The sequence below is a fragment of the Lontra canadensis genome, unplaced genomic scaffold (assembly GCF_010015895.1).
Source record: "Lontra canadensis isolate GAN:19392208 unplaced genomic scaffold, GSC_riverotter_1.0 scaffold65, whole genome shotgun sequence".
Lineage (NCBI taxonomy): Eukaryota > Metazoa > Chordata > Mammalia > Carnivora > Mustelidae > Lontra > Lontra canadensis.
In genome coordinates, this window is record NW_022631059.1 from 11,101,651 (window position 1) to 11,114,050 (window position 12,400).

The 12,400-nt window shown below is 58.1% G+C and overlaps 1 protein-coding gene across 7 annotated transcripts in view; it reads right to left on the bottom strand.

Annotated features, from left to right (window-relative positions):
* Positions 1-5,117: 5,117 nt before the first annotated feature.
* The window catches only part of SLC9A8 (solute carrier family 9 member A8), a 65,880-nt gene continuing 58,597 nt past the window's right edge, over positions 5,118-12,400 (bottom strand). For 6 of the 7 annotated variants that reach the window (XM_032878998.1, XM_032878997.1, XM_032879000.1 and 3 more), the window contains 3 exons: positions 9,031-9,251; positions 6,688-6,834; positions 5,118-5,837 (listed from right to left, as the gene is read on the bottom strand). In XM_032878998.1, the coding sequence (XP_032734889.1) occupies positions 5,730-5,837; positions 6,688-6,834; positions 9,031-9,251 (476 nt within the window). In that variant the 3' untranslated portion in view covers positions 5,118-5,729. The remainder of the gene's footprint in view (positions 5,838-6,687; positions 6,835-9,030; positions 9,252-12,400) is intronic. The other variant, XR_004385169.1, reaches the window with a different exon arrangement.

Genomic DNA, 12,400 nt, shown 5'->3' on the forward strand with positions numbered 1-12,400 from the left:
GCTCTCGCTGTGGCTTCGTTTGTAATCCCATTATGAAACGTGAAGGTGACATGCAGAGTGCTCCCGAGCACTGGATAACCGTGCTCCATGAAAGAGAGGAAACAGATACAAACAACAGCAGGTTTTAAGTTACCATCGTCCTTCCATTCAGAGAGAACCAAAGTTAAAACTTAGCACCTGCCCTTCCCGATTTTTTCCTATTTATACACACACTATTAACTGTTAGAGGCTAATGCTAGATATTATTGTTTTGGAATCTGCTTGTCTCACTTCGTGAATTTGTATCGGTTATTTCTGCTGCCCGTGACGTATTGGGGTTTATGGAGCCGTGACCTTTGTGTGTCGCCCTCCCCCAGAACTTTCTGGCCTCTAAGGAAAAACTTCCCTGGCTCGCTCCCCTCCACCCTGAGTGCTTCTTCTAGGAGTCGAGAAGAGGGTTGAAGTGTGAACGAAAAGTACCATTTCCGCCTGTGGCAGGGGCCACTTGGGACCCCTTCTCCTTTTACTATCAGGACACTCTGCTTGGCACAACTCCATCGTCCAGCCTCCCTGGCAGCTGGAGGTGGCCTGCGAAGACTGCCAGGTTCCCCATCACTCCAGTGCCACCTGTCATCACACAAAGTTTTATTATGTAGAGAAATCTCTGAACCCAGCCAGGTCTCTTCAGAGGCGGCAAAGGGAGCCGATGAAGGGAGGCCACGTGGGCCTCGCACACCCAGCCCCGACTCCCCAGCCGGCTCCCAGCCGGGCCCCGGCACGGTCCGGGCACCTGGTTTGGCAGCCCAGGTACAGGTAGGGTCCCGGGTGTGATATGTTCTCCCCACTTCCTTCTTTGGCTGGGGGTCAGGGGCAGCGGGAATGGGGATGAATTGCAGGGTTGGAAGGAACCAAGAGGGCCAGCACTGGCTTCCCTGCCAGAAGGCCCATGCCTAGGAGCAGGACAGGCTGTCCTACCTGCTTTCACTTTCTATTCCATGTTTTTGTGTGTTTTTTTCTTTCTTTCTTTTCTTTTTGGTCTGTGCCTGTTACCAGAAGCAGCTTTGGATGCCTTTTGGAAGACTGAGGGGGTAAAAATAAGTGGAGGCTCCAGGCTTCCCGAGGAGAACGCCACCGCCTTCCACCAGACTCCCGTGGCTGCGTGGATTGAGAACCCAGAGGAAGGCCCGGCGCGGTCCTGCGCGCGCGGCCTGGCAGGGGCGCACAGGGGCCGATCTGCAGTCCCGGGCAGCAGCGGCCCTGCGGCCCCGGGAGCCCCGGGGAGGGCGCATTCCCAGCCACCTGTGGGGAGCAGCAGCTGTGAGCCGGCTGGCAGCTGGGCCTGTACTAGGCCCTTCCACTTGGCCCCACGTGCTCCTCACTAAGGGGCAGGGGCAGGAATTAGGCTCAGGCGTGCCTGATCCGAAGCCCACCGGCAACACATCTGCTGCTGGCCCCGCCGAGTCTGGCCGGTGGTGACACAGCTGAGTCCCGGAGCGTGTGACCCATGCATTTGCAACACCGGAACACACACACAGAAACTGCCTCTGACCCAGCAGCATTCATGTTTATTTCTAAGTAAGTAGCCAGTGACATGGCCGTTCTCCAGCCGTTTCTGCATTCTTTAGAGTGCAGTGAGATGATATCGGGGCTCGGGCGTGGCAGCTCCTGGTGTCCCCATCCCCGAGCCACCCGATCGGAAGCCCCATCCAGAAGAGCAGCAAATCATCTCAGGAACCAGGACAAAGAAGCAGCCTGAACTTCCCAAAGGTCCTTAAAACAAAAAAGCAGTAATTAAAGAAATCCTTCATTTCCCCCAAGCAAATCTCTCAGAAGAACACCATGAACAGACCAGCGTGGCGGGGGCCGCATCGGAGACAACGTTCCGGCCTGGGGGGAGCCACGAACCTCGGAGCTTGGCAGCGAACAAGGAGCCTTCCCCGGCCTGCGGCGGTTCCTGCCGGCAGGGTTGGGGCTTCCAGAAGAGCCTGCCCTGCAGCGCCCATGGCGCGTCCCCCGTGTGGCCACGCTGTCGCCCCGACGGCCAGGTTCGCGCACGCTGGGCGGCCTGGCAGGCAGCTCCCCGTCTGGAAGGCCCGGTGTTGGGGGGCGGGTGAAGAAACGGGGTGAGCCAGTGGGATGGCGCGGCCCAAGGGGAACTGGCGTCTTCCTCCTTCTGTCAGGTGGTCAGCGGCCGCGGGGGTTCCTGCGGTGCAGCTCGGCTGGCGTGACAGACGGCAGGAACCCAGATGCAAGGCAGGGTGGCTCCTGGCTCCTGCCTCTCCCTGGGGGTGTTTCCGTTTACACAAACTGCCCGGGGCTTTGCAGACGGGGCTGGGAGATCGGCTTCTTCGGCCGTGGGCTGCGCGTGGAGGACGCCTGAGGCGGTTCCCTACACAGCTCGGCCAGCAGGACAAACAGCTGCGTGCTGGAGAGTGGGGAGGGCCACGGTGCCTCTTCCCTCTCTCCTTGCATTTAACGTCTGACTGGATGGCAGATCCTTGTGGCTGATCCCTCCCAGCTCGGAGGCGCGCACCTCTGCCGTCCAGGACTTGGCTGAGGAGGAGCCGGCCGCCACCCGGCGCCACCCTCACTCTCTGAACCAGGGCGAAGTGGGGTCCTGGCCGCGGCCACCCCGCTGAGGACTCTGCCAAGTGCACCGGCCCCTGTGGGAAGGTGGAACTGAGACCTCCCGGGGGCGAGTCTCGCTGACGGCGCCTCTGGCGTGGGTTTCAGGGACAGGATCCCCACTCGTCCATCTTTCCACATCTCACTGCACATAAAGGAATCCGCAGGCAAACCAGGGCTCCCTAGGCTGACCTGGGGTACTCCGGGGCGGTCACCACTCTGGGCCAGGCCCTGCCCCTTGGCCCTTCCATCAGCCGGGGCCCGGCCCGCATTTCCACTGTGAGGAGAGGCAGCCGTCCTGGGTGCGGGAGGGTTTTGGTTCTGCCGTTGGGCCGAGCGTCTGCGCACCCGACTATGGAGCTGAGCCGCCTCCTTCCGCCTGGCCCTGGCTCAGCCCAGCCTAAAACCTCATCTCTGGGGACCTAGGACAAGCCAGCTCCTTTCCCTGTAACGTCCCACACCGCCAGCCTCAGGGAAGGGTTGTTCCCAGGGGTCTTACAACGACAGGGCTGCAGGGGGCGCCTTGGGTGTGTGGCTTGAGTTCACGGATAAAGGGCCAGTTTCCCCACAGGCCCTCACAGACTTCACAGCCTTACCTCCCTCTGAAGTGTGACCTTGTCTGCGCACTATAGCTCTCCCATGGCCTAGACCTAGATGGGAATAAATCTGTGGGAAATCACAGTTATGCTGAATATATATATATATATATATATATATATATATATATATATTTAATCTAGTAGGCATTTATTGCCCCCAATAACAGAATCATTAGGTATGCTAAAGGTAGACAGCAGCAAATTTCTGATTCTCAGGCAAAGACACTTGAAGAAAATGCACCAGGAAAATACATCTCCACGGGCTCTGCCTGTGGCAAACGTGAAGAAACAGACTGAAGGAACACAGGCTCCCTCTTCAGGAACCGGCTGCAGCCCGCCAAAGCCTCACTTCAGCAGGGGGCAGAAGAGGCTCCCGGGAGAACGCGCCCGCCCACTAAGCCAGGCCTCGGGGACCTGCCAACCTGGGGGGCTCTCCTCTACCACAGCATCATTTTCAGGTCTCAGCTAAAAGTGCGAGGCCAGCCAGGACCTGGTGACAAGGGGGCAGTCTGAATTGAGAAGATCCTGTTTTCACTACTTTATCTGAATTCATAGCCCCCTCCACCACCACATTTTCTGGTAAACTAATGAGTCTGCAATGCAAGTAACACATTCTGAGATCAGACCCTGAACTTTAGAAGTGAAGGGAAATTACTTATGGATTGGGGAACACTCTAGTCTGGGATCCCTGCCCTCCTCCTGCCAGGTGTGGCCCCTCCCTTTGTGACTTCTTCTCTTACTTTTCCAGTAGAAGTATGTAGGAAATGATGGAGACCAGAATTAGGCACGGCATTACTCCTCCAGTGATGGTATCAGGTGCAGTAAAATACGCCTATTTGGCTTAAAGTACGAGCTTAAAGTGAGAGGTTACAAAAACACAAGTGACTATACTTTAACCCTATCAAGTGCAGAGTTTCTCTGCGTGCATGAAAAGGAAACCATGTGCTTCCCGTCTGACCGGCCTCACACTTCCGGAAAGGGGTCTGGCCTGGTGGTTTCTAAAGTCAGTCCTTCCTGACAGCCAGGGCCATGCTGTGAGGCAGAACAGATGGAATCATGCTCGCCGCCAGCCCAGCGTCCGTGCTGGCCCACTGTGTGCCCCCGAGAACCAAGGACATGCACATGACGAATTACACCACCCCAGAGGTGTGCTGGGTCCCAAGACAGGGACCCTGAGCCACCCAGGGGAGTTGCCACTGGCCCAAAGATGGGCAAAGGCTTGCAGGGATGAGGTTTGTTAAGGGCAGGGGAGGACTGGAGGCAAAAGTCAGTAGTGATTCTGCCCAAACGTGAGTCTAAGCTCCTCACCCTAGACCGCTGGGGGTCCGGGACCCCAGGGATGGGCCAGGGCATGTGCATGCGAGAGGGAGAGAGCACATACAGATGCTCCGTGAGTGAGTTCTGGGCAGGCGTGGCTGGGGAGGAGCATGGAGCACTGCTGCTCTGGCCCCTGCCCTTGGGCCCTGGGGAGCTGGGACCCAGGCCAATAAAGAACTGGGGCAGGGAAAGAGAAAGTGCTGATTAGCAGTAAAGGTGGCAGTAGCCAAACAGTGGGCAGACCCCACGGTGCCCAGGAAATGGGGCCTCTGGATGGATAAGGTCCACTGAGCGAGGAAGGTGATTGCTAGGCTCTCGTTCCTTTGTCAAAGTGCATGAATTTGAACTGAATTTAAAGACAGCAGATGCTGCCGGCATGAGCCCTGTAACTCTAGCTTCTCCCTCCAGGGGGCGCTCTGACCCCACAGACTAGGCTCGCTCACCCCCAGAAACCCAAGCAGGAGGCTTCCAAAGGGACTCCCCACTGGGGCCATGCGCCCCCTCGCCGAACCAGGGTAAACATTCACACTATTCCCAGAGGAGGGCAGCAGCTGCCACCGCCCAGGGAGACGGCCTGCAAGGTGCCAGGCAGAGGTGAAGAAAAAGGTCACTAGGTTCTTCCTCCTCAGGGAGTGCAAGCAACATCACAAAGGGGAGCATGAGGTTTTCCAGATTTCCGAGCCCACCACTTAGGTCCGAACGGCTGCTGCTGAGACCACGGGCACCTTGATGACCAAAGGGAAATGGCGGCTGACTCCTCGTGCTGCTGGAACAGGCAGGCGGTCCTGTGATGCAGGCCGTGGCTGGGAACGGCAGAAGCCCCAGCTCCCGCAGCACCCCAGTCACGGCAGGCTCCACAGCAGGACGCGGCTCCTCTTCTTGGGTCCCTCAGTCCGGCAGAGGACTCTGCACCCTGGCCGCAGAAGCAGAAAGAAGATTTACCCGGACAGCTGCTCCCTCTGATCTGCGGGCTGAGAAGCAACACGGAGAGCAGAGGTCCTGCGCGCTGAGGCCCAGGGACGCGACCTACTTCGGAAGCGGACAGCTGGCTCCAAGGGCCAGGGACGTCCGGTTTCCGAAGACCAAGGCCTTTGCTTCCCCCTGCTTCCATCTCCCCTGAGGGGGCTGCCCCATGTTAGCCCCTCCGGGGCCCTTGCGGAGCTTCTGTCGTGGGAGCCACGAGGAGGCTGGACGGGGCGCTCTGCTCCGTCACAGCAGCTCCTGCTCGTCGTCCTCGGAGCCGGAGGGGCCCTGGCGCACCTCCTCGTACCACTTGTTGGTGAGGGTTTTCATCTGGATGCGCCCATGGTGGAGGTCCTGGAGCAGGAGACACAACCGAGCCCTTGTCAGTGGGTCTGGGTCAGGTCAGGGCCGAGGGAGTGGGGAGCTGCTGTGTACCTCGTGGGGGTGTGGGACAGACGGAAGGAAGGGCACGTGGCCACAGGCAATTTCCAAGTGTTAACCAACTAATTCGAACTGGGATTTTTCTCGGTGGGGGTGGAGGTAACTGGAGGTGTCACTCAGAAATAGGAGTAGGAGGCAGGCTGGTGTGATGTTAAAAAACACGGCTTCTGGAATCAGACACCCTTGGGGTGTGCTCCCACCTCTGCTGCACCTTGGCTGCGTGACCTCGGGGGGTTACGGCACCTCTCTGGGCCTCAGTCTCCCCAGCTGTCTGGTGAGAGAGCAGCTGCGGCTATGACACAGGTCGCTGAGAGCATGAAACGAAGCAACAGAAACATTCCCACGCTGACAGCGACCATGACAGTGGGGTGGGAACGTGGGCTCAGAAACGAAGTGGGGCAGGCCTGAGCCAGGCCCCTTGAGACTGTGTCATTCACTGTCACCCAGAGGCCAGCAGTCCCCAGAGGGATGGAACAAGAGCCCTGGGCCTTGGGCCACTGCCTGAGGCCCCGGCATGTTTGCAATTTTCAGCTCAGAATCAGTAGCCGATCAATGTCCTGCGTCTATCATCCAGGAAAACGGAACCGCGTTAACAAGTCTATTATTAAACTAGCACTAAAAATGGCAGTGAAGGAAAAACAGCAGATGGAGTTCCACAGCATACCCAGCTGCCCGCCTGGGAAGGGGAAGGTCGAGCTGGGGGAGGTGGCCTGGCTGGCCCCCCGCCCGCCCTCTGTTGGGGACCCTTCGCCATGTGTCCCACCTCCTGAGTTAGCCGCCGCGTGAAGAAGGGGTTCAGGTACTTGGCATCCAGCCACACGAAACCTTTGAGGTCCTGCCGCCTGATGTAATGGGCTTCATATTCCTCCTCTGTGAGCTCGGACAAGTGCTCTGACTCGATGGTGTTGCCCTGCGGGGGCAGGGGGGCGTCATGAGCTGGTCTCTTCCTGAGAGCCCCCACCCCACCCCGCCTACCCAGCAGCGCTTCGCTTCTGGCCACCAGTGTCTCCGACCCTAACTGTGCCTTCGGATCAGCGCGGGGCGTATGTTGGCAGCAAAGTGCCTCCCGGGAGCCTGCAGGGAGGTGGGAAGGTTTATAAAAATGCGATGGACAGCCAGGAATAAATGAGAATTATGAATAAGTCAGAATTTATCTGTGGGCTGGGGTTTGGTTTGTAAGCTTTCCAGGTGATCCTAATGGGCAGGCAGGACTGGGAACTGCCATTCTAGGGGATTTCACTGGCAGCCAACGGAACAGGGAGGCTCCTTCTGTCATTTTTGCCAACAGCTGCGTGAGCTGCGGTTCTGCTCTGGGCAGGTGTTGGCCGCTTGGTGAGTATGTGTGTGTGAGTGTGTGTGTGTGCGTGCAGGGATGGGGGGCAATCCCGGGGGGACCTGGAGAGGAGTAAGAGCAACTACCCCATAGTAGGGCAGGACTGCAGGGGGAGGAGGTCTCTTTCACCGATCAACAGATCAACGCCAGCAGAGCTCCAGGCCCAGGACAGCCCTGTCCGCTGCAGGGATGACCAAAGGCCAGCAGGGTGTGAATGTAGCATCTGAAGCCACAGCCAAGTGGCCTCCACTGGGTGCCTGGGCAGTGGAGCAGGTGCAGGTGCAGGATATGGGAGGGGGAATCACCCGGAGGGCTTACAAATCTACAAAATCCTGGACCCCCCAGGCCCACCTGCAGAGTTGTGATTCAGCAGGTCTGGGATGGGGCCCAAGAATTCGCCTTTCTAACAAGTTCCTGGGGATGCTGCCGATCCAGGGACCTCCACCCCGAGAGCGCTGATGGAGGGCATGGGGGTGCAGAGCACAGACTATGGAGTCCTGACCGCTCTGTGCCTCAGCGCTCTTATCTGCAAACTGGGGAGGAGCAGAGAGCACCTGCTTCCTATGGGTTCTCAGGGCGACCTGAGACGGTGCGAGGAGTGCACAGCTACTGCGCCTGTGCCACAGAGAACATTCCCAAACATTCCCTAAGCAGCAGCTGCTCTTCCTCTGGGCATACATCCTGGTTCCGCAGGAGCCGGGCTCCAGCAAGCGTGGCTGCGGGGTCGGAGGGGGCAGCAGTACCTGGCACCCAGCACCCTGCTCAAAACACAAATTCTCTCCAGCCACAGCTTAGACTTGGGGAGACCCAGGAGCCCTCCACCGATTCTGACAGCCTCTGGAATGTCCGAGAACCTATAGTGGGGCTTTTGTTAGGAATAGACCAGAAAGTTAGGGGATGGGGGTGGCCGGGGACAGGCTTCTGAGAGTGTGAGGGTCGTGCTGAACCAGCCCCGCCTGTGATCACCCTGTGAACCCCCCAAGGGCTTCCTCCCAGCCAGGTCTTGGAGGAGACATGGGCCAGGCCACAAAGAGACCTGAGGCCAGGATCTGGCCGGTCCTGAGCGCCCCAGTGGAAGAGTGGGCTGTGTCCCTGTCTGTCTGCTGGTTGAGGATTTCTCTGCTTTCCTTGACTGAACAAAGTTACTGATGACCTCAAATAAGGGAACTAGAAAAAGAGGCATTTCTAGAACTGGGGGTGGGTGGGTGGGGGCAGTGCAGGAAGGTGGCCTGAGAGGCCAAGGACGGCCTCTGCTCCTGTCAGAGAGCCTGGCTCAGCACAGGGAGCCCAAGGGTCCACACAGCGCGAGGAGGGCTGACGCCAGGGACAGGCAGCCGGCGGGGAGGGGCAGCTACAGGCGCAGGAGGTGGCCAGGGATTTAGGAGCCTCCGGCTCACCGCAGTGGGACCCTGGACACCTCGTCTGTCCTCCAAGAAGGCACCTCTCTCACGGCCCTCAGAGGCCCGGCAAGCATTTTCCCCTCCCCAGGCCCCCAGCAGGAGGCTTTCAGTAGATGCTGTGGGGGAGGAGGATGACTGATTTTAAAACCTTCCAAGGGGTGGTGCTGGGAGAGCCTGATGTGGCTCCACGCCCCCACTCCATGGCCTCCGTGGCTTCAGCAGGCCCAACGCTGGTGGACAACTCACAAAGGGCCTCAGAACTCCAGTTCAGCCTCCTTTTGAGTGTGTGCAGGTGCCAAGAGGCTCAAATCGGGTCTCATTTCCCCACCTCCCAGCTGCGGCAGAGACCGAGCCCCGTCCCCTCCCCACTCACCATCTTCTCCGTCTTGCTGAGGTTGACGTCCTTCTTGCTCCGGCGGCGCACCTTGGCGTCCTCGATGTCCATGAGGCGGATGAGAGGCATGGTGCTGCCGCCCAGCAGCAGGATGGTGAAGAGCACCAGGACGATGGTGGTGGTGCCGATGAGCTGCCGCTTCTCCATGGGCTCCAGGTCCAGGTGCAGGCTCAGGGCGTATGGGATGGCGCCCCGCAGGCCTGGGGGCAGGGAAGTGGGTGAGAGGAGTCGCCTCACCGACTGGGCGCTGGGGACCTGGGCACAGCCTGGTTCACCCCCATCGATGTTCTAACGCACCCAGCTGCGGAGGGTGAGCTCCTCCTGTGAGGCTCTGGGCGTGAGAGAAGCGGGCTGCAGAGAAGTGGGGGCTGACCTCATCCCATTTCCACTTCAGGAGGTGGCCGAGTGGGTCAAACGAGGTGACCTGTCCAGGGCCTGAAGCACCAGGCGTGCGTGCGTGCCCGTGTGATATCTGTCCCGCTAACGCTTACGTTCTAGAAATCCGACAGCCAGTGCACACTGAGCCGTCCCGTGTGTGTGCCAGGCCCTGTGCGAAGGGCTCCGCGTGCACAGTCTCGCTGGAACTTCGCCGGAGGGCTGGGAAACGGGCCCTGCGACTCTCCGCCACAGGCAGATAAGGACGCGAGACTGAGGGAAGGACGCGTCCTCCCGGGGCCGCACAGCCTTGCAGGCAACAGCAACCAAGGCCCCTTTGCTTCTGAAGACGTGGCTCTCCTGCAGCTCCTGGCCGCACCAGCAGGCTCGGGGCTGCTCTGCTGCGGGCCAGAGGCTGCCGGGAGCTGCATCCTTACCTCCTGTGGTGCTGCCCTGCGAGGCGGCTGGCTGGGCTGAGGGGCTGCCCTGGGCTGGGAACAGCACCTTCTGGGGAACGTGCTGGCTTGCACGGTGCCCCCTAGAGGGGCACAGGTGGGGAGACTGCAGACAAGGGCTTGTGCCACAGTGAGCGCCCAAAGAAGGGGAGAATGGGGCAGAGCACACCGTGAAGGGTCTGACAGACACAGAGGCTGGAGCCTCACAGGACGATGGGGGTGTGACCGCAGCAGCATTGCGGAGCCGAGACACAGGCACAGAAAGGGGACAGGATTAAGAGAGACATGGAGGGGCACCTGGGTGGCTCAGTGCGTTAAAGCCTCTGCCTTTGGCTCAGGTCATGATCCCAGGGTCCTGGGATCGAGCCCCGCATCGGGCTCTCTGCTCAGCAGGGAGCCTGCTTCGTCCTCTCTCTCTCTGCCTGTCTCTCTGCCTACTTGTGATCTCTGTCAAATAAATAAATAAAATCTTAAAAAAAAAACAAAAGAGATTGACATGGAGAGTGGAAGCAGCAGGCCACAGGGGTGAGCCAGAAGTGGGGTGGCCCGCGAAGGGAAGGGCACAGACGACGGTGGGGTGTCCCAGGAGGCTGTGCTACACGGCACTCTGGGAGCAGGTTCTGGAGTCTGGCTCCTGGGGTCATCCCACTGCGCCCTTCTTTCCCCCAGGCCTCAACTCCACCTCTCCACCTGTCAAACAGGACTAGAAGCGGGGCCTGCCAGGTTGGTGGCCTGAGGACTAAATGCTGGGCACAGGACAGGTGTACACACAGCAAATGTGGAGTGAGCCAGACCTCTGTCATAACACATATCACTGTTTCCCGTGGAAGGGGGACGCTGGCAAAGAAGAAGTTGGGCAGGAAGGTAAATTCAGTCCCAAGACAATGAGCTCTCCAAGCCATCGAAGGAGGACTTAAGCATGAGTCAAGATCTAAGAGCAAAGAGCTTTGGGGTGTGGGAACTTGATGGACACTAGGGCCACCGGGATGGGTGAGCTTGTGAGAACACAAGAGCAGAAGCAGGTCTGGGGCTACATCCTGAGGATGACAGTGTTTCAGGGCTTGGTAAAGGTGGAAGGGGAACCTGAGAAAGAGGGCCACCAGGAGTATGGCCTGGGAGCCCAGGGAAGAGGGTCTCCAGGCAGAAAGCAGATCGGTGGGCAGAAGGAGCTCACAGTCGTGGAGGTGTGGCTGGACGAGAGCTGCCCTGTGCCCACCAGGTCTTGGCAGCAGAAGGTTGCTCGGTGACCCAGAGAAGGCCAAGTTCAGGCCCATGAACAGGAGGAGAAAACAGGGCAGGAGAGCCCATTTAAGGAGGTGTCCACTTAAGGAGGTCTGGCTGCAAAGGGAGACGGGAAGCAGCTAGGGGGCTGTGCGGAAGGGATGTTCGTTGAAGTCGCTGGTTTTTTCCTGGGAAAGAAAACAATCTCCAGGAGTTGCAACGATGATGTCTCAGCGAAGACAGAGGCTGAGGATCCCGGAGAGAGAGGGTGAAAATCCGTGGAGAGAGGGCTCGGGATGGCCTGGGAGGAACAGCTGGGACCAACCTCCCTCACCGTTTAAAACAGAGCCGCCACTCCCCACAGACGTCTCTCATCATGCCCGCCTCCCCCAAACAGCTCACACAACCATGTAAAGGATCCAATACATCTCTTAGATTTTGAGATTTTTAAGACCTTGGATCAACTACTTTACACAAAAAATTTTTTTCTCGTTGGCAAGAAAGACTGAGGAAAAAGTTTCTCTCGCTAAACATACATACATACCTCACACACATATACATATGTATATATTTTAAACAAGGCCTTTTGAAAGAGGAGAGAAATCTGCAAGAAATGTATAGATATGCTGTTGGATTGAAAACAGCTTATAAAGCATGTTGCTCTACCCCGACCCACACGGAATATTTTAATTATAATATTTAAATAAGAAAGTACAAAGAACGGGATGTATTGCTCAAAAATAAACTTAAAGATGCCTAAGGATCCAGTCTGTTAGGAGCCAAAGATGAAATCATTCCCTTCCTCTAGAAAGTAGAGGAATTTGCACAGAAACTGAAAATGTTCCAATCAACTCTCAGAACTCTGACTGGATGAAAAGAAATACCCAAACCTAGCCTGTATTGTGAAATTATTTGAACTTGAACCTTTTCTCTTTGGAGCCCCTCACTGCTTGTAGGCAGGTGAGGGCTGTCCCCGGTGCGGGCTGGCCTGGGCTGCCTGTCAAGAGGAGCAGGAGCAGGACAGTAAATGCTGGCTCTGCCTCCTGTCGTCACGGGAACCCAAGCAAATCCGTTGCCCTTGAACCTGAGCCTCCACATGTGCCGAACAGACGAGCAATACCCATTCGCCTTGCAGCACGGAGCCTGTGAGGGGCACCGTCTGTGTGGGACTCGCCTGGGGCCGGTAAGTGGCGGCTGGCGTGACTCCTGCCTTCCGAGGCACACCCGGTTTTGGAGGGCCCCAGCGGAGAGCCACTCGTGCTCTCCACACCATGTAGGCCTTTATAAGCGATCTTCCG